This window comes from Lontra canadensis, unplaced genomic scaffold, assembly GCF_010015895.1.
Source record: "Lontra canadensis isolate GAN:19392208 unplaced genomic scaffold, GSC_riverotter_1.0 scaffold5, whole genome shotgun sequence".
Taxonomy (NCBI): domain Eukaryota; kingdom Metazoa; phylum Chordata; class Mammalia; order Carnivora; family Mustelidae; genus Lontra; species Lontra canadensis.
In genome coordinates this window covers 35148462-35169719 of record NW_022630999.1, presented here as the reverse complement: position 1 = coordinate 35169719, position 21258 = coordinate 35148462, and the positions used below count along the sequence as shown (strand labels likewise).

General features: G+C 39.5%; 1 protein-coding gene across 7 annotated transcripts in view; it reads left to right on the top strand.

The window, feature by feature from the left end:
* FBXW11 (F-box and WD repeat domain containing 11) overlaps positions 1-21258 on the top strand; it is a 120933-nt gene that overhangs the window by 87397 nt on the left and 12278 nt on the right. For all 7 annotated transcript variants that reach the window (XM_032851805.1, XM_032851811.1, XM_032851809.1 and 4 more), the window contains 6 exons: positions 3787-3973; positions 4865-4955; positions 12622-12759; positions 16152-16270; positions 17285-17534; positions 20176-20294. In XM_032851805.1, the coding sequence (XP_032707696.1) occupies positions 3787-3973; positions 4865-4955; positions 12622-12759; positions 16152-16270; positions 17285-17534; positions 20176-20294 (904 nt within the window). The remainder of the gene's footprint in view (positions 1-3786; positions 3974-4864; positions 4956-12621; positions 12760-16151; positions 16271-17284; positions 17535-20175; positions 20295-21258) is intronic.

Below are 21258 nucleotides of genomic sequence, written 5' to 3'. Positions count from 1 at the left end.
ATTTACCCTAAGTGACTCAGTTAAAACCATACAGGCTTCTGAGAACCAGCTTCTAGAGCACCCAACCAGGTGAAAGATTTGGATGCTGCTTTCCCAGTTCATTGGTGGTGGGGATATTGTAGTCATTGAGGAAGTTGCATTGAAAAAGCAATGATCTGATGCATTCTTGTCTCCTATTCATTTCCTCTCTCAGAGAGCAGGGGACTCACTGGGGTAATTGGTTAGGGGTGTGTTTATGACTAATTAGGAGGATTTGGTTAATGATATGGAAATAAACCAGATCCTGAAAGGTGAACGTGTTCTCATAGGACGTGTAGAAGATAGTCAGATAGGTACCCAAAATTAGAAAAATTCAGAGAAGAGCTAAATCTATTAGCCCATGACTCGAAACACTTAAAAAAAAAAAAAAGGAACATAGAAGTCTGAGAGATTCTGAAATTTGAAATTCTTGTTAGTAATTTGTTAGTCCTAGCAGTGGAGAGCTACAAGTACGACTGTATGTGATTGTCTATGGATTTTCCTGATTTTAAGGGAAAAGGTGGAAGAAAGGGGCACATGATCATGGAGATACACAAAAAGGAAACCAAAGCTCCTGTAAATGAGCAGACCTAAAGACATTGTGTGCCAGGATAGTGACAGGACCTGTAGTTGTGATTTTCAGAATTGTGGAGCACTGAGAAGAGGCAGAGCTCCTGAGTACAATTGTGCCCTTTACGGCTTGTACAGGTGTGTTCGGTAGCCCTGCGTGAGAGCACCCTGAGATGATCCGTGAGCACTTTTCATGGTTTTAAGAACTGGAGAAGTAGAGATGGGTGTATTATTTGGGGGATATTGGCTGATAAATTTGATGTTACACTCTAGCAGACCTTTAAAATAGATGATCAAAGTTAAATAATTTGCAGCTGAGAAGACTCTGTAGGGTTCTTTAAGCCTAGAAGGATGTATACAGAATGTTAGGAGCCTTTATCTCTGAGAGGATTTAGGAATTAAGACTTTTCTGCTGATAGGGATTTTATTATTTTTCCCTAATGAACCTGGGTTATATATGTTTTAAAAAAGGGACACAGAGCAGCTACTTGCCAACTTGTAAACAAAAAATGTAATACCAACTTTATGTAGTAAGCACCAGCAAGAAAATACAAAAAGTAGCCATACCAAATTCACCTAACTTTGGGGTGGGGGAGGGGGGTAAGGTTATCAGATTAGTGGGTCAGAAGAATGTTGATAAATAAAGGTAAAGGTGGTAGGGTCTTTATATGGGACAGAGTTTCCCCAAATATTCCAACAGTGAATAGGGAGATTTTGGCTGGATAATAGTACATCCAGATGGTTACAGAACTAGTGACTCAGTATTGGTATGTGTGAGTATTTCATGAATGGACCTACAGAAGCCTGGATAGAAATCTCTAGAATCATTGGTGCTGTCCTTGGTTCTGATCCATTTAACATGTTTGCCAAGAACTTGGGATAAAGACTTAACTGCAGGGACGCCTGGGTGGCTCAGTTGGTTGGACGACTGCCTTCGGCTCAGGTCATGATCCCGGAGTCCCAGGATCGAGTCCCGCATCGGGCTCCCAGCTCCATGGGGAGTCTGCTTCTCCCTCTGACCTCCTTCTCGCTCATACTCTCTCTCACTGTCTCTCTCTCAAATAAATAAATTAAAAAAAAAAAATCTTAAAAAAAAAAAAAAGACTTAACTGCATTTGACCATCATGCAGATTTTTGGTGTGGAATACCCAGTCTTCTGGAGGACAGAATCAGAATTCTAGAGGCTGACATGGAAGGGTCAGCTCAAGCTTCAAAGGTGAATTATAGCAAGGATGACTATAAATTCCTGCATGAAGCTGCCCTTCATCTCTCCATTAGCTATACAAATATAGAACGGGGGGGTGTGTGTTAAAATAGATATTGTTGGGGAACAGGCCTAGGAATTTATTTTAACTTACTGCCATTTTAGGAATCTACTGTGGTAGGACTACTAGATAAAGGCAATGTAATCTTTGCACCAGCTGTAATATAATGACATGTACAAGAAAAGATCGTGGTTTCATTGTAGTCTTCATGATCAGATCAGAGCTTGGATATTAGCTCTAGACTAGAGTAGGACAGTTAGTTTATGAAAGGCTTGTAAACCACAGTCATCAGTATAAAGTATCATTCTCAGAGTTGAAGACAACATTAGTTTGTAAAGCATTTTAATGCATCATCTCATTTTGATATTTTCAAAATAGAGATTATCCCCATCTTATACAGATGAGAAAGTTGAAAGACTTAGCTGTATCCTGCCAAGTTAGTGCTGCTATATGGCTTCTATTATCTTGAAAAAGGTAGCAAATATTAATCCTGTATGGTGTTTTATTGTCTTTAAAATCTTTTCATAGAATTCTTTTATTTGATTCTTACTGGTCGTGTGAGAAAGGACAGTGGTTACTGGTGATTACCATTTTGTAGCAGTAAAAGACCAAGGGCTGGTTAGGTTATATTTCAGTATTTGTTTCATGTCAAAGAAGTGCCACTTGGGGAACCTAGACTTGAAATTGAAATTTTCTGCCTATATGTTTAGTGTTCCCACCACTGCAGTAGGCCTGGACTTTATTTTTTGTAGCTACAGGGGACTTGCCTAGAACCACAGGCTAGGAGTTTGCAGGTGGCCACAGTGTTGACCATGGTGATTTCCTTACTAGATGACAGTGTCAGGCGGTCTCTGAATCTTGGTTGTCTTTGGGAGGACCCTTGTGTGGTGTGGGATAAGCTTCTTAAGGTTGAAGAATTTGTAGACATCTGTGGTTCTTGCTTTTGAGGATTTTACCTCCATAAGGAAATGAAGAAATGATTGACAAAAATACAACTAAGGAGACCTGACTTTAACTCTTAATTTTTCATCAGCTTTTTAAGCTGTGTCAGTGTTTCACTTTGTCTCCTTGGCTCCGAGGGAGTCACGTAGGTTGTGTATTCGGAGGGTGATTTGTTACAAGAGACGGTAAGTCAGAGGGAAAAAGGAGCAAGAGATCAGAGTTGCAGTCTAGGCTTTACTACTCTATAGTTGTGAAACCTTGAGGACTTTACCTCTCTGTGCCTCATCTGTAAAATTTGAGGAATTGCTATCCCGTAGTGGTTTTGTAAAAGGGTTGTGTAAAAGAAAATGCAAGCAAGTCTTTTTTTCAAAATATCTGAAAAATAGAAAACTGTCCAGGATCGGTTTTTACAGTCAGGAACTGTTATGAGACACACACACACACATTTTAAAGTAAGTTCTGTGCCAGACACAGATACACACACACACATTTTTAAAAAAAATATTTTGTTTGTTTATTTGACAAAGAGATCACAAGTAGGCAGAGAGGCAGGCAGAGAGAGAGAGAGGAAGGGAAGCAGGCTTCCTGCTGAGCAGAGAGTCTGATGCAGGGCTCAATCCCAGGACCCTGAGACCATGACCTGAGCTGAAGGCAAAGGCTTAACCCACTGAGCCACCCAGGTGCCTCCCCACACACATTTTTTAAAGTAAGTTCTATGCCAGACATCGGAGTTGAACTCAGTGACCCTGATATCAGGGTCACCAAGCCAGCCAGGTGCCCTTCCCTCAATTGTTTTATCTTAAAAACTCAGAACCAAGAAGAAGCATATGTATTTATGTACTCATGCACTTGTATATCTGCAGAACTTTTGCTATTACTCAAGTATGTTACCTGGTTTAGGATTTCTTTATTCCTTTTCCCTTTATAGGAATGGTGACTGGTACATTTCCATCTCCCTTCCCATTCCTTCACTGACTTTTCTGTTTTGTAGAGCAAGGCTTAGACCACATAGCAGAAAACATTCTTTCTTACCTGGACGCCAGGTCTCTGTGCGCAGCAGAGCTGGTATGTAAAGAATGGCAGCGAGTGATCTCTGAAGGAATGCTTTGGAAGAAGCTTATTGAACGAATGGTGCGCACTGACCCTCTATGGAAGGGGCTTTCAGAAAGAAGAGGGTGGTAAGTTCTTGGATTGCTTATTTCCTTGGAAAAAGCATCTTGGACATGGTTCAGCTGCCCAAATAAGTAGTTATACTTGCCAAATGTGTTGGCCCATTTTCAACAGGTGGGGAAGAGGAGTGTTCTGGAGTGGTGGCAGGGGGTAGACGGGTGGGTGGGAGTTAAAGCTGTTAGAATAATTCCTTTTGCAATGCATATTTCCCTTACAAGTATTAACCACTAGGAAGTAGTATATAGTTTGAATGAGTAATTTGGCTTTTCAAACCTATTTATTTATTTTTAAACCTATGTATTTATGGTTTTCCTTTCACACTATTCTTAGGTGATGATACTATTAGCAAGAGATAGATAAGAAAAAAAAAGAAAATATGAGAAAGGCAAATAATGCCATTTGCTATTTGTCACTGCTTCTGATTAAAGATACAGAAGGCACAGTGGGCAGGAGTTTTCAGATAACCCATTAACTTACATATAGCTTTATAGCTTTGTACATCCACGTAATCTGGTCCACTTAGCACAGAGAGTGTTACAGGTGGAAGTACAGGTCACTATGTGAGTGAGGGTTAGGGCTATATATTCAAGGGAGGAAGTTTGATGTGTATCAAGTAAGGTTTTTCACACTTACATTAGCATTTTTTATTAAGTTATAGAATGGAAGGCTATATTAATATGTGTTGGGTGTTCAGAAAATAAAAGGCCAGGATTATGATACAGAGCTGGAAATGAAAGTAAGCTCGTGTCTAACGTGTGATTTTTAACGGTCAGAAACCCTTAAAGTTCAGTGCAAGTCAAAAGTCTTGAAAGATACAGTATCTTTGTAAGCACCATGTTTAAATAAAATTCACCCTTTTATGTGCAAAAATGTAACATCTGTTTGTTTTTATTTGCCAGGGATCAGTACCTGTTTAAGAACAGACCTACAGACGGCCCTCCCAATTCATTTTATAGGTCATTATACCCAAAGATTATCCAGGATATAGAGGTAACTTAATGATTTATCTGTTTTATGGGCTCTTTGTGTCTTGTTCTCAACTTTTTATGTTGCCTTAGAGTGTTTTTTGATCTAAAAACATGGAGCTAGTAATTTTTTTTTTAAGTTGAACTCTTGAAGCAAATGTGTCATAATCGGTGTGTAATCTGCAGCCATTCTTCAGAGTAGATAATGCCTTTTAGTAAAAATGAGCTAACTTTCCTGAAACATGAATTACGTCTGTGAGGTTGTCAGTTAATTAAAACCTGAACCCAAAGTCAGCTTTTTATTCTAATTTGATAAATTTCCCAAAATCCAAGGCACGGTTTTTCAGGTCAGCACTTTTACATTTTTGAGCCATCTCGAGGGAACTGGAGAAGGCATAGTCTCAGCTTCCTCTGTAAATTTCCCATAACTTTTTTCATAAAAATGACTCAAATATGATTCTAAGCAATAGTTAAGTGGGTTTTATAGGGCAAATTATGCTCCTGGATTTTGGATGTGAGTGTAACTTCACCAGACCAGTAAAACTCTGTAAACTTGATGAGAAACATTGGAGATGTTTGATATTATTCATGTGTTCTAATTAGTTCAGTTTTATTATTTAGCCCTTTTCCTTGAACCAGGAAAGACATGCACAGTCATTTCTCATTAACTCTTTCACATGTGCTCGTGGCAGGTCTCGGTTACTTCACTATTTCCTCCTTGGCGAAGGCTTAGCCTATGCTAGGCAGTGCTGTATCACCCATAAAGTTATACTCAGTTTCCCAGATGTGAAGTAATCCTCTCCTCCAGGTGATGGACATAAAAGTTATTGTGCCAAAATTCATTATTGGAGAAACATGTGCCTTTTGGGGAGTCCCCTTTTCCCCCTATAAGGCAGATGTGAACTGATGGAATCATTAGGTTAATGGTAAATCTCAGTGTGACTGGAATATCATATTTAAAACACAAACCCTTGTCTTGAGTATACAGCTCCCTAAAATGAACTGTAAAGTAATCTCTTAGGGAAAGCTAAATAATAGAAAACGTCTGCCTGATAAATCATAAAGTTTAGGAATTAATTGATCCATTGGTAGCTCAAAACTTAGAATAAATTGCTCCTACAGTGTAGGAGCTGAGACACAGTGTTAACTTGAATCTTACGTTGGTGTGTGGGGGTGGGTGTGTGTGGGGGTGTGTGTGTGTGTGTGTGTGTGTGTTTCAGGGGAGAGGGACTGTCTCTTACTCCGAGATAGTTGTTCTCAGATATTGCTTGTACATATATATTAGAAACTATATTACTTTTTGCTTTTTTCCCCCAACTATTCTTTAGAGAGTACCTCTAAATTTCCTTGAATAATTTTACAAGTCCTTTGTTATGAGAAGGACGATGTTTAAAGTCAATATTAATAAATGAGAACTCTGGAAGAACTTTGATCAGGTTGAAGATTTTGGTGACATAGGGTATTTTATTTAATCCTCATGAGCGCTGTTTTAATCGATAGTATGAACTCAGTATTCTGGAGCATGATAGTATGTGACACCACCTACCATAACCATTTCCTCGGGCTGAAATAATACTTTAAAGTTAGTGGAGGAGGCAGATGTGAGGGTAATGGAGCTGTGGGGGAAAACCCCATTTGATACAAAACCTCTACATCATGGTGGTCTACCCGGTGATTCTTAAACTGTGGTTTGGGAAAACCCACTGGTTGGCCACAAGAGTCTCCTCCAGATTTTTGTGGGCTAGATCTCTTAGTGTAAGGGATAATGTTTTATACTTTGGTATATTCTCTAATAGTCGTAATAATAAAAGATAATGTGTCATACATATTAGAGTATTCACTTGTGCTAGATTCTTTGTGAAGCATTTTATAATACACTTTTTCATTTAACTCTGAACGATACCTTGAAAGGTAGGCCATGGTCTTATTTAAAGTTAAGGAAACTGAGACATTCAACAAGGTTAAATAGCTTGCCCCAGATCACACAGCTAGTGAGTAATAGAGTCTGTGATCAACCTTATATTCTTCTTCTGTACTTAGTACAACTTTCTGTATTATGGATTACTGGTACCTCATCAAGATAGAGATCTTTACCTCTGTTTTGGGAGTATGTTTTACTCTGTCTAGGGCAGATGCACATGTAGAGAGTTGCTTCAGTGATCTGTGGATCAAACAAATGGAGACTCGGGCTTGGCTCTTGACCTTATGGCTGGTATGAAACTTTTATGGCAGAATATAATAATTACTGTACCCGCTTTTGAGCCTTTGCAGTATACCATGAACTGGGTTGGGTGATTTACATAGATTATTGCATTTAATTCTTACAAGGTATATATTATCCCCATCTGTAACAAGGGGAAACTAAGACTAAGAGAAGAGATGGGAATTTAACTGAGACCTGTCTAGCTTTAGGCTTAGTGTTGTTGTTTGTCATTTTCAAAGTTGGAAAATTCAAGAAGTGAGGGAGAAAGAGGTATGTTGTTGCATGCCTATGGACTTTGCAAGGTGCTCTTCTCATCTTTCCCAATGGTGTGAGTACTTACCATCTTTGAAAAAAGGGTACGAGTTAAGATAAGATTAATTGGCCTGTTTTAGTTCCAGTTATGGGAAAGGTAGTACTTTAAAGGGTTTTAAGCACAATGCCGAAGGATAAATTACAGCCTGAGTGCCAAGAGGATGTTTGTGCCCCTCTGCCCAGTTGCCCATACACAGCTGCAGAGTCTCCTTGTGGTTCCTGTGGGCTTTGCAAAGTTGCCAGTTCACAACACCTTTTTCTCTTTCTTTTTCTTGCTGTGCTTTGACAGCTCTATTTTATGTACTCGCTCCTGTCATCTGTCCATTTCCGGATTTGACTTTGATGAACAGATGACTTTCCCTGTCACTTTGACTTACTAGAAATTGGCTAATTTTCAAGAAAAAAGTAGAGAATCTAGCTCAGTGAGGCCAATCCCCATTATTCAGGAAATGAAGATGTGAAAGATGAAGTCTGGGGAGAATAAACAAGTATACTTAGCTTTCGGCAAAGGCTCATCTTTCATGGGTGTTCTTGCCACACAGAGAGAAAAGAGAGGGTTTAGAGTACCTCTGAGGTGAGAAGGAATTCCTGGAAAACCTGAGGCACATTCCTAAAGGAAGCAGCCATGTTTCCTCTACTATCTAGAGTCTCAGTTCTTCTTCTTGTTACTGGTGAGCTTACTATTAGGTACTTTGCTACAGTGATTTAATTTAACCCTCAAATTTTCCAAACAGATTCTTAGTCCAAAGCTCATGTTGTTTTCATTCTACCAGCCCTTCCCCCACTCCCAGGCATCTCTCAGGAGAGAGATGGAAGTTATTATAATAGACTCCAGTCAATCAGAATTCTGTGTCTTGAACTTGGATTTTTTTCTGTTGCCATCTTAGAGTAGTGGCAAATTCTTTCATGGAATAGGTCTTTTCCCTCTTTTTATTCACTGGATTAAAGTCTTTGAAGCACTCTCCTTGGAATAGACCACTGGTAAGATGATGTTGTGTTGTATCGCACCTTTTAATAAACCACATTTTATTCAGGGAAAGTGGGGAGCTTTTTTGTGGTTTGCAAACTTGATATTAATATTGTCCTGACCAGAAAATGCTGAAACTTGCCCACCCACCCAGTTGTGTTTAGGCTTCTAAAAATAATGTTATTCCTCCATACTCAGACATCTGTTTTCACTCTATTGCCAATTTAAATGCCGCTGTATACTCTGTGTATCATGGCTACTTTCCCAGTATTTTGAAAATTTGCACAGGGTAAGGGGATTTTACAAGTTCTCAACAACACGAAATATTCCTCTAACAGTAGCCGGTAGCCCATGGTGTCTAAGTGAAATGGCAGGTATCTGCATAATTAAAGAGGTGCACCTGTGTATGCCCTGTATCCCTGTCACTGGAGTTCATAGTTGAATTGCACTGAAAGGCTTCGCCTCTTCCTGGGAATGTTAGGGAGGGCTCAGGGCTAGCAGCATTAAATATCAGCCTAGACCGAGACAGCTATTCCTGACATTTCAGTGAGAAGATTTTTTTGGTCACGACCTACTCCTTTTGGTCCGTGTTCTCCGCAAACGAGGGAGAGCATCACTGGTATCATTTGAGGCACTGTGATGAGCATTTACATGTGTAATCTCATTTGATCCTTACATCAGTTTTGAGGAAGTAGATGCTATTTTCCCATTTTTACAGAGGAGGAAACTTCAGCTCAGACTGTCCCAGCTCATTTGCCAAAGCTGCTAACTGACTTAGGTATTTTCTATACCACAGTGGGCTGCCTTCCATTTTTAAAGGCCTAGTATGTATGTATGTATTTTGAAAAGACCAGGCTTATAAGCATTCTGGTAAGAGTTGAGGTCATTAAATATGGTGGTAGGTAGTATTTTGGGCAGGCTCAGCCAGCAGCAAGTGCCGCTTTCTTTTTTGGGTGGCCTGGAGAATTGAGAAGAGTGAAGTCTTAGGCATTACGTGAGATTGGTGTGCAGCAGAACGATCACCTCCCTGAGCTGGTTTAGTGTTCCTTTCCTGGCATTTTGAAACAAACTATGTGTTTGTGTTTGGGGATTCAGGAACCTAATAATTTTTTTTTTAACACAGCCCTAAGTGGGAGCTTCCTAAAATGACCCATCAAGAATTATCTGGCAGCCCTTTTCTTTTAAAATTCAGAATTGTATTTTAGAAAATTAGTCTCTTTTCTGAAGTTGAGAAGCTAAGCCATTTCCTATTTCTTAACTTCCATTCAGCTTAGAACAAGAGCCTATTATCTAGCAGAGCTTTTGAGAGGGCCTAGCCTCTGTTGCTTGTTGGAGGGCCAGAGAACAAGGGTATGGCTCAGCCTTTCATGTCAGGTGGTGGTCTCTGCCCAGACTCCCCGGGACTCCCCGGGAGTGTGTGTACCCCAGGCTGACCACTGCTTCAGCCCAGCTCATCTTCAGTCCTTTCTGCTGTATATTTAGGTTTTTAGGTCTAGTAAAAGACTGTAATCAAGTCACCCAGTTCTAGAAAACATTTCCAGGAGTGGGGGAAATTCTTTTCCTTATGGGGATTCCTCCACTTCCACTTTTTACATTAAATTTTTTTTTCTGTCCCCCATGTAATAGGATAGTCAGTATACTTTTCCTTTTCATTGAAACATATAAGAGCTACTTCAGTAATATCTTAAGGCAATTGTTTTATAATTAAAAAACAGCTATATGAATTTTAAAAATAACCTGATATGTATATGTAAGATATATTACATAGTCAGCTTTGTAATACTTTGGGTTTATATGGAGTCATGCATTCTGTAGCAACTCTGAGCCCTTGTAGGGTGTGGCCCGAACATCAGTAACTACAGCCAGGGGTCTGTGGCTACGAACAAGACTTGGAATACAACTGCCTCGTAAGTCACTGTTTTCCTGGTATGCTTAACTTACTGAGGTGGCTCAGGCACTATCTAAAAATATGTTAGTTCTCTAAATGACTTTAAGCATTGAGTTCAGTTTAAGGAAGTCCTTTTTTCTGGACCCCTTTTCAAAAAGTTGCTTATGCATAACTATCTGTTATCTATGTTGGTAGTGGTAGCAGAGGTGGGGTGAATTAATTTTGGGGGGGTTTTGGAATGTGCTTTTATTACTCCCATTTTACAGACTTACTAGATGATGACGCTGCCTGAGAAGCTCTGTCTTGGTAGCAGATAGGCAGATGAGCATTCTCTCGCTCCTGGCGTCTCTGTGGCCCCACCTTCATCCTGGTGGGTGTTGGAAATAATGCGGTCCTGCCCTCTCTCAGGGTTGTACATAGGAGCTCTTTGAGGGCGGGGACTAGATTTCCAGGCTCCTGTGTTAAGTACAAAGGCCACAAATGAAGCATTTTCCTTTTTTGGCATATGTATATCACCATTGCCAGCCTCCCATTTCTTTTTCTGTGAAATGAGGACAGTAATATCGGCTGCAGAGTTGTGATGATTAAATTAGCTATAAAATGTTTAAAACACATAGCAGTACCTGGCACATAACATTCAGTAGATTTTAATATTTTAGAGCATACAGAAGCATACTGCCTTCAACATAAGAGGAAATACAATTTGTTAGATGTCAGCAGAGCTGGTAACTAAGTGCTTAATTGTGAAGATGAGATATGTCACCTTTCTTCAGCAAGCAACTAATTAAATTTTTAGCTACTTAGATAATTAACTAGTCAGAGATAATCTTTCGAACCATATTCTGAACTCAGGTGTAACCAATTATTTTAGTCCAAACAGTTTGTTCCCTAATTTCCAGCATTTGGAGTTTATACTTTGGTTGTTCTTTGTAGAAATATGGTGTCCTTTGATCCTCATAATGCCTCATATCCACTACCAAGGTGAGGTCTTCGAGTGCTCTGGGTATGACCCACCTTCTCATTAAACTTTGCCCACTAATAGGGTGCCTGGGTGGCTCAGTTGGTTAAGCAGCTGCCTTTGTCTCGGGTCATGATCCCAGGGTCCTGAGATTGAGTCCCACATTGGGCTCCTTGCTCAGTGGGGAGCCTGCTTCTCTCTCTGCCTCTGCCTGCTTGTGCTCTCTATCTCTCTAATAAAGAAAGAAAGAAAGAGAGAAAGAAAGAATCTTTAAAAAAAACCCAAAAAAAACAACAAACTTTGCTCACTAGTGTGAAACCATAGTACTGTTTATCTCGGTAGGTGTCCTACAGCACTTAGAATTTTAATCACTCATTTGGCACTCATATTTTATCTGGAATTGTTACTGATCTTACGCTCTGTGTTCACTGCCTCAGTAGCTAGGATTATACTTCTTTATAGACACTGCATATTTTAGTGGAAAACATGGACTCCATGTCAGGAAGAACTGGGTATGATTTCCAGCTAGTCCAGCTACTAGTATTGTGGCCTCAGGAAATTAAACTCTTTCCATGTTTGTAAAAAGGGAAATAAGAACATCCTTCCAAGGTTAATGTGTGGATCGTTTAGCCAAATAAACATGTTTAGAGTATATCCAGTTCCAGATACCTGTGTCCCTTGAGTGGTAGCTCCCTTGAAAGCGGTATGCATTCTGTTTTTTCATCCCCAGCGCCTAGCTTGGTCAGTATTGGGGGATAACATAGCATCTCAGTAGATGTTGCAGGAATGATGAAAGAATGAGAATCCAGGGTGGAAATGTGCCATTCTTATTCTAAAGGACCTTTCAGTGTGGTAGAAGATTAAAAGTAGATATGAAATAAAATTCTTTCTGTAGTAGTTGGCATGTAATGTTTATTCAAGATCTTTTCTTGATGATGAAGACACTGCTTTGAATAGATACATAGATTGTCAGTATATGCTTAATGTTGGTGGTGGTCTTTTGACAAATATTTTAATTGGCATTAGAGAGTGACCCCGTGAGTTACTGTTTATTTGTATATTTTGGGTGCAAAGGGCATTCTTTAAACATAATGAGTTCTGTCTAGGCCATTTTTTTTTTCAAACCCAACTGAAACTCATTGGAAATCCTATGACGGTTGCCAGACAGTCAGGGGAGTGTTTGAGAAAAAACACTGTTGGGCTAATATCTTACTTGGAAAAGAGCATGATTCCTATCCACAGACAGTTATGCAGACCAAAATGGGGTATCTGGTATGCTGTTCCTGGAAGCAGCACTAAAGTCTGAAGCCTAATAGAATAGTTGATTCACAAAAACTCATCTGTTTCCTCCTTTTCCCTCCAGACTATAGAATCTAACTGGCGGTGTGGACGACACAACTTGCAGAGGATTCAGTGCCGCTCTGAAAATAGTAAAGGTGTCTACTGTTTACAGTATGATGATGAAAAAATTATCAGTGGCCTACGAGATAATTCTATTAAGGTGAATGACTGTATTTTGTATGTTTTATTTTTAGAATAGTGGTTATGTGTTAGACACTAGATCATCGAATCTCTCCGTTTACTCCAGATTGTATTTTTATCTGTTCCACTCCATCTTGGCAGCTGTCCGTGTGGTTCTGAAAAACTAGAGCCAGAGTATTTCCCTATACTAACACCAGACCCCTGGGTTGTCTCACTTCTTATCCTTCTCTAAGCACATTCACATTCTGTATTCTGTGTTTAGGTACACATTGAAAATATCTCAGTATCACAGCACTCTTGCTGACTTTGCTAGCTTGTGGAAGTGTTGCTTACTTGCCTGTAAATCACAGTCATTACCTTTTATGGGTTCTGAAAAGGCTCAGTTGATAGCACAAAAGAATGATAGAGCAATTTATATTTGTATGTTTTAATTCACTTTTCAATAGTAGATAAACTGGATCATTTCTCCATGTTTAATGTTTGGCAGCTGATCTGACAGATTTTGTTTTACACTGTTTGTAGCTTATTTTCTCATATTTAAGAAAACATGTGGGTTTTTTTTTTAACTGTTTTTTTTAAAGTTATAATTTACATACAGGAAAATTCGCTCTTTTTGGTGTAAAGTTTTGTGAGTTTTGACAAGCACAAAGAATTGAGTTATCATGACAGAAATCAAGATATAAAACAGTTCCATTGTCCCCAAAAGTTCCCTTATTCAGCCCCTTTGTGTCTAATTCTTTCCCCTAGGTGCTGACCTTTTTTTAAAATCTTTTTTCCCTGCACCTATAATTTTGCCTTTTGGAGAATATAGTATAAATGGACCTACACAGTATGTAGCCTTTTGAGTCTGGCTTCTTATACTTAGCGTGGTGCATTTGAGACTCATCATTTAGCTAGTTGATTCCTTTTTGCTGTTCAGTAGTAACCCACTTTATGGGTGTATCTGCATGTGCTTATGCATCTACCTATTGAAGGACACCCATGTTTCCAGTTTTCAGTTACAGAATAAAATCACTATAAATGTGTATGCAAATTTTTGTGAAAATATACGTTTTCAGTTCACTTGAGTAAAATTATAGGATTGGTATTGTTGATTCATGGTAAGTGTATGTATTCCCTGCTAAGAAATGGCCAAACTGGTTTTCAAAGTGGCAATACCATTTTATATTCCTGTCACTAATGTGTGGGAGCTCCCTTTTTATTCAAGTTTGGCAGCCCTTGGTATTCTCAGTTTTTTTCCTTTGATATTTACCATTCCAATATGTATGTAGACACACCTCTGTTTTTGGTTTAAATGTACATTTCCCCAGTTTACATTAAATTTTATTTATTTGACAGAGAGAGATCACAAGTAGTCAGAGAGGCAGGCAGAGGGAGAGGGGGAAATAGGCCCCCTGTTGAGCAGAGAGCCAGATACTGGGCTTGATCCCAGGACCCTGACATCATGACCTGAGCCGAAGGCAGAAGCTTCAACCCACTGAGCCACCCAGGTGCCCCTCTTTTGTCCATTTTTAAAATGGCTTCTTTGTTTTCATATTATTGTACCCTGAGAGTTCTTTATATTCTGGACATAAGTCCTTTTTTAAGATATGTTTTACAAGTATTTTCTTCCAGTCTTATCTTTTCATCTTTTCAAGGATATCTTTCACAGAGCAGAAGATTTTGATTTTGATGAAGTGTCACGTACCATTTTTTTCTTTGATAGGTTATGCTTTTGATGTCATCTCTAGGAAGTCTTTCATGGAGCCTTTTGACTCTGTAAATTTATGTCTTTCATTCACCAAATTTTAAAAGCCTTTGGCCATTTTTTTTTTCATATATTTTTTCTGTACCATTTTCTTTCTGTCTCCTTCTGAGACTCTAATTGCATAAATACTGGATCTTTTGCTATTGTCTTACATTTTCTCCAAACTCCCCCCCCCCCCATCTTTTCTGGATAATTTCTATTGGTCTGTCCTCAAGTTGACTGCATGATATACCTCCTTCTTAGAAATTCATAGGATAGAGTAACATAGAAAGGCTCTGAGAAAGTCTGCAGTAGAGACATCCAATGTTTCCCAACTTCCAAGACATATTTGATCACAGAACTCTATTTTTATGTAATACATATTGATAGCCCTGACAACCTGTGGCTACAGGTTAATTAGTAATAATTTTGGCAATTATCCTTTAAGGAATAGATAAAAATGGTTTATAAGGACCTTATCAAAGTATAGGCTGCCCATGGGGTTACATTTCATTTATAGTGCATGTCTTTCTGAAGAATTCTTTTATAGAGGCATACCATGTTTAATTTAAAATAGGCATGCATTTGATTTATAAGATGTAAATAGTAGAGCACAGTTGTGATTTAGAGAGATTATCTAGACCAGTGGTTGGAAACCTTTTGTACTTCATTCCCTGCCAAGCCTGGATCACTAAACACTCTTTCAAAAAAAGTTTTTTTTGTAAGTAGGCTCCACATTGGGTGTGGAGCTCAATGTGGGGCTCAGACCCACAATCCTGAGATCAAGAACTGAGTTGATACCAAGAGTTGGACCCTTAACTGACTGAGGCACCCCACTAATCACTCTTTCAAAATAACTGGTTCTAATAAGTCAGAAATTAGAGACAAGCCCTTGCTATTGTAGAAAGACAGTTAAATGTCTGCAACACTTGTTACAGCTTGGCTATGTGCAGTAAACTTGAGGGACGCTGTAAATCATGATTGTATTATTTTACAAGGGAAGAAATAGGTCCATACAATCTATTTTTAATAATCTAATCTTTAAAAAAAAATTTATTTCCCATCCACCATTATATGGGGACAGTATTGAAAACTTGGAGAATATTGGAAAGATTAAAAGAAGGGAGGAAAAGAGCACTCAGAGAACAAAATCAATTATTATTAAATTTTCTTCTCTGTTTTTCTTTTTTTAATATACATATTGGTTATTTCACTATATAGATGGCTTTTATTCTGGTTTTTAAAAAACATAATTGTACTAAAACATTCTGTTCTGTCATTAAAAACTTTTCATAGTTTACTTTGACATTTTTCTGAAATGTCAAACATTTTTTTATTTTAAAATATTTGTAAATAAACATAATGGGTTAGGAGTATACATTTTTGAAGGTTCCTAATAGATAGTGTCATACTGTTTTCCAGAGGGTGAGCCATCTCTTTTCAGAGTTTAAAAATTCCCTTTATAAGTCTGTTAAATATAATGAGTACAGTTTTTAGAGGGACAAAGTAAGCAAAATAGTACATCTGTTTTGGAAAATATTCAATATTGCCTCTTCCCTTTTTGTCGTTTTCCACCTGTTTGAAGTTTAACTCCTCTTATTTATTATAACACAGGTCTGTTTTATGGTTCAGAGACAAACACATTTATCAGACTGTGATATACTGTGTTGATCTTGTCTCAATAGATTTGGGATAAAACCAGCTTGGAATGTTTGAAAGTGTTAACAGGACACACTGGCTCTGTCCTTTGTCTCCAGTATGATGAACGTGTCATTGTGACTGGTTCTTCAGACTCTACAGTGAGGTGAGTGATTTGGCTTCACTGAACTCAAATGTCTTCCAGGAGAAGAATGAGATTGCACCCTTTTCTGGGATAAGCGCACACATACTTTGTGTATGTTTTGTATGCTGTATTTCAAAACCACTTTAGATGTCGGTTTATTTGAACAAAGTAGGCTGGAAAGCTAACTTTTATTAAGTAGGTCCTGTTCTCATTGCTGTGTGTTACAGAGATGGCAGTGTACTTTTGTATAAAAGCACATGACCTAGTATTAGGCTAACTTTCTCCTGGAAGACCATGCTCCAGAAAAGTCGCCAGCACGCTTAGTATCCTTTCTCGGACTCAGTGCTTCTAGGCTGCTATTTTTGCCTTTTAAGCCTGCGTCTTTCCTCCTTTGCTCTATATGAACTTGTACTCTTGGGAGATGGGGTTTACAGGAAAGCTATAGCAGGAGAGGTCTGCTTCCGCGAGCCCTGTAGGTCATGGATATCCCCAGTTGGGATGCTGGCTTTGTTCATAAAGCAGTTGGGTAAGTAGATGAGTGTGGAAATTGATAAGATGTCCTGACCTACAGTCTCTAGTTTGCAGTGGATAAATTAGAGACTCAGTGGCCTGTCAAAGGTCAAGAAGAACCTTAAGTTTGGAAGCTCCTTGATTCCCCAGGTACCACGCTGCCTTCCCCCTGTCACCTAAGACTCCTTGCAGAGCCCATCTCCTTAAAGACTCATTTTGTTGTCCTCAACATGAGCTTACAAGCACTGTGCCTGAATACTTGATGCTAAATAAACCTAAACCTGGGCAGAGCCAGGATTGGCCTTCCTTTTTTGAAATGCTCTCAGTACTTCTCAGTAGATAGAATAATTGCTTCTGGGGGCTCCTTTTAAGCATGATCTTAGGTGTCAGATCCTAGTCACCAAATACAAGTGAAGCTTAACACCTCCCCAGCCTACTACTAAGTATGGGCGCAGGGCATACATGCTAGCCTCTTTTCCTGGTTGTCTTAACAATGCCACATTGGGCTTTTCTGTTCTCATGCAGAGTCTGGGATGTGAACACGGGTGAAGTTCTCAACACGTTGATCCACCACAATGAGGCTGTACTGCACTTACGCTTCAGCAATGGACTGATGGTGACCTGTTCCAAGGACCGCTCCATCGCTGTGTGGGACATGGCTTCTGCCACCGATATCACTTTACGCCGTGTCCTGGTTGGCCACCGTGCTGCTGTCAATGTAGTAGACTTTGATGATAAATACATTGTGTCTGCCTCTGGTGACAGAACCATCAAAGTGAGTGTCTTCAGTCATAACTCTCCTTATTCCTGTCCCTATTAGAATACAGAGAAAGTAGAGGTGGCTTTTACCAAGCTGGTACCTGGCAAGATCTCTGTTCTTCTCCATTTGTGCTTGATCCCTTGTGCTTCTGGAATCACAGGCAAGGTAGGAGGAAAGGGTCATGGGTCCAGGGTACAGAGGAGCCCTCTACTGCATGAAGCGACACTGTTGGTCACGTTTTGAAGGGAAAGAGAACTAACCTGTGGCACGTGTAGTGGGTGCTAGGAGCTTTTCATTACTAATGTCACTCCATCTTTCCGGCACTCTTTTGAGGCAGGTATAGCCTTCGTTTTACAGAGGGTCCTCGGAGAGTGGAGAACTGGGCTGGAGACGACACAGCAAGTTAGTGGCAAAGCTGGGATTCGATTTGTTCATTATTCACTTAATTTGGAGAACCTGCCATGCCATAGACCCTGGGCTGGGTGCTGGAGATACAGTAATGTGTAAGGCACATCTGCCATTGGGAAGCTCAGCGTGTGGTGGGTAGCTGGCATGAGACAAACGGCTGTAGTCTAGGGCGGTTCGTGGGATGTGGTAGATGCACTGATTGCAATATCCATATTAACTTTTTTAAATTTTAGCTTCTGTTTTTATAACAACTTTATTGAGATATAATTCATATACCGTAAGATTTACCCTTTAAAGCATGCGATCCAGTAGCCTTTAGTATAGTCATAGTGTTAGCCATCATTAGTTTCAGAACATTTTCTTTGCCCTCTGTAAAAACCTCATACCTGTTGACAGTCACTCTTCTCCTGGTCCCTGGCAATCACTCATCTACTTCTTGTCCATTTCATATAAATGTAGTCATATAATATGTGGCCTTTTCTGTCTGGCTTTTTGCACTTAGTAAAGTGTTTTCATGGTTCACCCATGAATATTGTAGCATGTATCAGTACGTCATTCATTCTGATGACTGAAGGAAATTCTGTTGTGGATGTACCACGTTCTGTTTGTCCACTTGTCAGTTGATGGACATCTTGATGGTTTGCACTTTTTATTTGTTACAAATAGTGCTGCCATAAGCATATGTGTGCAAGCTTTTGCGTGGACATACATTCTTAGTTCTCTTGGAAGGTAACTCGGGTTTCACATTTTGAGGAACTGCCAAACTTTTTTCCAAAGTGGCTGTACCATTTTAAAATCCCACCAGCAATGTGTGAGTGTTTCGATTTGGCTTAGAAAACCTTTTTTATGAGCAGCACTTGTTAGCATTCTAGTGTCTGCTTGCTAGCCCCACAATTCACAAAGGTGGCATCAAACTTTAGATTGAGTGGTTTGGAAGCTGGACAAGTAGGGTTTGCATGTAGTCATTCACTCGCTGCTCAGTCACACCAGTTGGAACAAGGTCACCGCCTGGAAGTCGAGAGGATTTGGGCCTTTTTACAAAACAGCTGTTGCATAACATCAGCCTGGAGGGTGTCTCCATATCCTTGCCAGCACCTGTTATTGTCTGTCTTTTTTATTGTAGCCATCTTAGTGGTTGTGCAATGGTCTCTCTGGTTTTGGTTTCCTTTTCTCTAGTGACTAATTATATTGAGCATCTTTTCAGTGCTTTGTGGCCATTTTTATCTTATTTGGAGAAACATTTATTTAAATCCTTCGCTAAAAATTGGATTGTTTTTGTTTTTTTTATTGTTTAGTTGTAAAAGTTCTTTATATATTCTGGTTACAAGTCCCTTATCAGGTAAATGGTTTGCAAATATTCTCTTCCATCCCATGAGTTCTCTTTTCACGTTCTTGATGGTGTTCTTTGAAACACAGATGACTTTAATTTTGATGAAGTCAGTTTATCAGTTTTGTCTTTTGTTGCTTGTGCTTTTGTTGTCATGTCTAAGAAACCATTGCCTAATCAAGGATCACAAAGATTTACTCCTATGTTTTCTTCTGAGAATTTCATAGTTTCAGCTCTCACATTAGGCCTTTGATCCATTCTGAATTAAATTTTTTGTGTATCGTGTGAGTTAGGGGTCTGACTTCATTCTTCCGCATGTGGATATCTAGTTATCCTACTCAACTACGAATGCAGCTGGTAAAATAATTCAGGGCACTTCGGTTGCTTTGCGTCTCCTTATTTGGCTTGTAATATATTAAGTGTGTCTGTGAACATCTAAGTCTTGCAGATGGTTTCACAAAAGAGGGATTATTTATTCCACATACATAATATTAGGAGTGATGTGTCAAAACAAATGGAGCTGTTCAAGGAGCTAAGCTGGAAAAGGGGAGGATGTGAAAGGTGAAACTTTTTCACATCAGTTACGTTGGATTTGACATGTCAGCCGGCATGAAAACATAAAATCGGGCCCACACTCTTCCTTCTAGGCAAGTGCATGTCTGACCCATCCAGGAGATGTTCTCTTGGTGAATATCGCAAGGTTTGGAGACTTCACAGCTTCCCTCTCTGTTTTGTTCCTGTTGCATCACTCCGCAGCCAAGAAAACTGTTTGCTGGCCAATCTGTCCCCAGCCTCCGTACCACATTTTATAGTCAAGTATTTTGGTCATTCTTAGACGCTCTTATATTTTTAAAAAAAGTGCACTCTGAGGTGTATTCTTTTCTGCATTTATTCTTAAAATATGGCTGGTCTGTTCTACAGGTCTGGAGCACAAGTACCTGTGAATTTGTCCGCACTCTGAATGGACACAAGCGAGGCATCGCCTGTCTCCAGTACAGGGATCGGCTGGTTGTTAGCGGATCATCAGATAATACCATAAGGTGGGTAGAAGTTGGTGTGCTGACAGGGCAGGCCAATTTTTGCCATACTTTTGACTCTTCTCCTGGCCCTGACATTTGAAAGACTCCGAGCCTTTGGAGATAGATACTTCAAATAAGAGAAACAAACCTTTATTAATCTCTTGGGCTCTGCAGACTGAAGCAGGTAAACTGATTCCCCCAAAACATGTGTTTTAGAACCTCCTCCACCCAATCACCCTTAATACCAGAGCCCCTTAGAACAGAGGATGCTCTGGCCTGACTCTCTACTTTCCCTTGCCCATAGCTCCTGTCTCCCTCGCTAACAGCTGGGAGGAGCGTACTTTATACATCTGTCTCGTGCAAAGCCTGTGCTGCAGAATCACCTACTCCTGTCTTGTCTTGTTTTATCTCCCTTTTTTCCTTCCAACACTCAGTGACCTCACTTCCTAATAAATATGACTATCCTTGTATTTATTAAGAAAGGTATCCTTGGAATTTCACAGAGAGCCCTTCAGTATCTGTTTACCAATTCTTAGTCATTTTCCCATCGTGCTAACATACACCAGTAGCTTTTTTATAATCAAATTGTTTAATGTTGGGGCAAAATAAAGATTGGTTTCAAGATAATTTTTAAAAGAAGGAAGGAGGGAATGAAACCACAGCAATAGAGGTGATACTGCTGTGAGTTTTCTTTTATCATTTTCAGTTTTAAGGTATTGTAAAAGTCAAGTGAGATCCTGAATCTTGGCACTTTGTATTACTTAACTATTTCTGGAGTAAACAGTCCTTAACTTTCTCACTGGAGTCTCTGAGGTTTTACAGAATAACACTGCATGTTTCCCCCAGGGAGGGGACCCCTTTGGAGTTAGTGGCAGTGCTGAATGGCTCTGTTCACAGTGGATTAGAGAAGACGTCGTCACTGGCACTGATGAGAATATTTGGTGAGGGTGCTGTGCTAAAATATTCCTGGGGCGGATGGTAAGAG